Source organism: Chrysochloris asiatica, unplaced genomic scaffold, assembly GCF_000296735.1.
Source record: "Chrysochloris asiatica unplaced genomic scaffold, ChrAsi1.0 scaffold00026, whole genome shotgun sequence".
Lineage (NCBI taxonomy): Eukaryota > Metazoa > Chordata > Mammalia > Afrosoricida > Chrysochloridae > Chrysochloris > Chrysochloris asiatica.
This window is the reverse complement of record NW_006408544.1, coordinates 8,775,018-8,777,990: the sequence shown is the minus strand read 5'-3', so window position 1 is coordinate 8,777,990 and position 2,973 is coordinate 8,775,018. Positions and strand designations below refer to the sequence as shown.

The 2,973-nt window shown below is 52.4% G+C and overlaps 1 protein-coding gene across 1 annotated transcript in view; it reads left to right on the top strand.

Annotated features, from left to right (window-relative positions):
• Positions 1-1,092: 1,092 nt before the first annotated feature.
• PDZK1IP1 (PDZK1 interacting protein 1) overlaps positions 1,093-2,973 on the top strand; it is a 4,613-nt gene continuing 2,732 nt past the window's right edge. The window contains exon 1 of the mRNA XM_006839729.1: positions 1,093-1,159. Within this exon, the coding sequence (XP_006839792.1) occupies positions 1,093-1,159 (67 nt within the window). The remainder of the gene's footprint in view (positions 1,160-2,973) is intronic.

Sequence of the window (2,973 nt, the reverse complement as noted above, 5' to 3'; positions counted from 1 at the left end):
CTTGAACCTCTGGAAGTTCTCTGTCAATGTTTGATTGCAGCTGTTTCTGTCTTACCTTTAGTAAAACTTTACTCGCATGGGATACTTTTCCATAAGTACTTGGGTCATTCTTATTCATTAAGCTGGAGGCACTGATGGACACTATGTGATTCTTGGGGATTTTTACCTCTTCTGAAGAGTTAGACTCCAGGGATTCCCCATTTAGTGAACAGTGAGCCTTCTTCAAGGCTGCTCCAAGCTAGGAGGGCTGGGGACTCAAAGATTCTGGACCACCTGGAGGTATTCTTTTACCTCAGGCTGGGGCTCCAGCGACAAGGGGGAGCTCATCTGTTCTCTGTTCTCTGATGGGTGGCGATGGAACTGGGGTATAGAGTCCTCTGACCAGACCCCGCTCTTGTCTGAGGGAGACCTTCCTGGGAGCTCTAGGGAGGGAAGCACATCACATCTGGGGCCTAGGTCAGCTGGCTTGGCCAGGCCTGGGAAAACTGGGGCTGGGAACTTCAGGCTCTCTGTGATAATCTCTGTGGGAGAGGGTGGATTTCAGGAGCTATTGGGTTAGGCCTGGTTTGGCTGAGCAGGGACAGGTGATGGCAGAGGAGAGCAGCTTTGTGGGTTTTCCCCATGCTCGCTGAGCCAGGCAACACATGTCTTCACCTCACTGACAGCCTTCCAAGAGGCCCCGCCTGCTGGGCTCATTGGAAACAGGAGGGACATTGTGTCATTTCTTCTCCTAGAGCCCAGCCCAACTTCCAGGAACAGGGAACTCAGACAGAAACTCTGGGGCTTAGAGGTGAGGCCTGGACTTTCCCACATCTTCCTGGTCTATAGACCCTCCTCCTTAGCTAGCCTCTGAAAGCTGACCTTGAATGTCAGCTGGAGTGGGCTGGGCACCGGCTAGGTGACGAGGCCAGGTCCTGGCAGCTCATTACCATGGGAGGGTGGTGTCTTTCCCTCCTCTTCCCTCCTTCTATTGATTCTGATTCTGTACTATCTCCTCTCTTCCAGGGCCAGACTACAGACACCCCACAGCAGCACCAGGAGCCCAGACCCGGCAGCCAGTCAGAGGACCTCAGGAACTAACTGCCTGCAGCTATGTCAGCTCTCAGCCTGCTCATTCTGGGCCTTCTCATGGCAGTGCCACCTGCCAGCGGTCAACAAGGTAGCACGGGACAGGGCCAGGCCTAGTGACTGTGGTGAGGGGAGGCCGGGTTGGGCAGGCTGGTGGCGGTGGTCTTTTGGGAGTGACATCTGTAGTTTGGTGTGGGGAAAGGAGAAAGGACTGAGATAGCAGGGAGACCGTCTCCAACTGCAGAGCCAAGTTTCTGTCTGAAATATTTTTTTCCATGAACATGAGCAATGGAGGCAAAATGTTATGTCTATGGTTTGGGGGAGGAACAGGGCTTAGGACCCAAACCCCAAGAGCAGAACTCGCCTTAGGGATGTCTGGGTCCTGAGGACAAGAGTCAGGGGCTATAAGGAGGGTGGAAGAGAGACTCCAAACAGGGTCCAGGTTTGCTCCTGGGGAGGAGGCAATGTTGTCAGGGGTTACCATTGGCTTTGACCCAAGTCTGTGTTGTTTCAGCTTCCTGGGCTTGCCCCAATGTGGCCCCTGCCATGCGCCTTAGCTCTCCATTCAGCTTTACTCTATCTTGCTGTGTGGCCTTGAGTAAATCAGTGCCCCTCTCTGAATCTCAGTTTTCTCACCTCATAAAATGAGGGAAATAAACCCCACCCTGGCCAGTTCTCAGAGCTGCTGCCCAGTCAGGTCAGTGGTGTGGAAGGGGCTCTGCACATGGTGAGCACCACACCCTCAAGTCTGGCATCCACCCTACACTGTCATCTGCAGTCAAAGTCTGGGGAATCTGTAGGTGGGAATTAGGTTGTAAAGGTTGAGAGGGTTATAAAGGTGCTTCCACAGCGCCCCCTCCCTTGCTCAGGTACTCTGAGTTCTCATGACTGTCTGCTTTCAGGTTTTGGAAGCCCTCTGCTGAATTGAAGATCAGAGGGGTTGAGTGATTTGTGCCAGTCACTCAGCAGGACAAGAAGGGATGGGACCCACGTCATCTTTCCCTTGTCTCACACTCTGCACCTTACTTCTGTGCCCATCCTGAAAGGAGGAGCATGGGCCACTGGTGTGTCTGGAAGGAGTCGCTGCAGGGTCTGGAGGAAGCAGGGAGAGGCATTTCCTAACTCAAAATCTTTAAGCAACCACTGACTTGAGAAAACATGGGTCTAACCATTGTTTCTCTGGGGAAACAATGAATCCAAAACACTGCTTTTTGGCAAATATGGAACTCAGGGTAACCACATTATATGTGTTATTTTACACCTGTAGACAGGAGGTCAGAGTGTCCTGACTCCTTCCTCTCCCAATACCTGTGAAACTCAGACAGAGCTCAGAGAAGGCACAGGGTCTTTACAGCAGGAGAGCTTTAGGGTAGACTCAAGGAAGGTCTTTTGGACAGGAGTGAGGTGGAGTAATGTTTTTGATGCTCAGCCTGGGTCCTTCAAATGTATGCCACAAAGGATATAGGTAGGTGATCTGGCCAGGAGGTAGGAGCTCTGAGGAACTTCCTGTTGTTCTCCATCCAGCCCCTCTTGGGACCTCTACCTGATGAGTTGTCAGTGAACTCAAGGAGGAGACTCCTGGGAAATCTTGAGGATTTGAGGTGGTATCAAGGACCAAGGGTCAAAAAAGAAGAGATTAAGGCCTTGTTTCTGCCCTGGTCCTCTGGGTAGCCAGCTGGGGAGTTTAAAGAGCTTGGTTTTTGATGCTTTCTTCTTACCCCTCCCCAGTCCACTCCTTGTGCCCACCTCATCTTCCCTCTCCACCTTTTCCCCAAACTCCTCTCTGGGCACCCCTGGCACCTCCAGGAGAGTCCTGCCTGCACCACACTCCCATACCCTCCCTGGCACCAGAGGGGCCTCTTGTTACAGAACAGGATCTTCCAGATGCTTGCTCAGCTGTGTCAG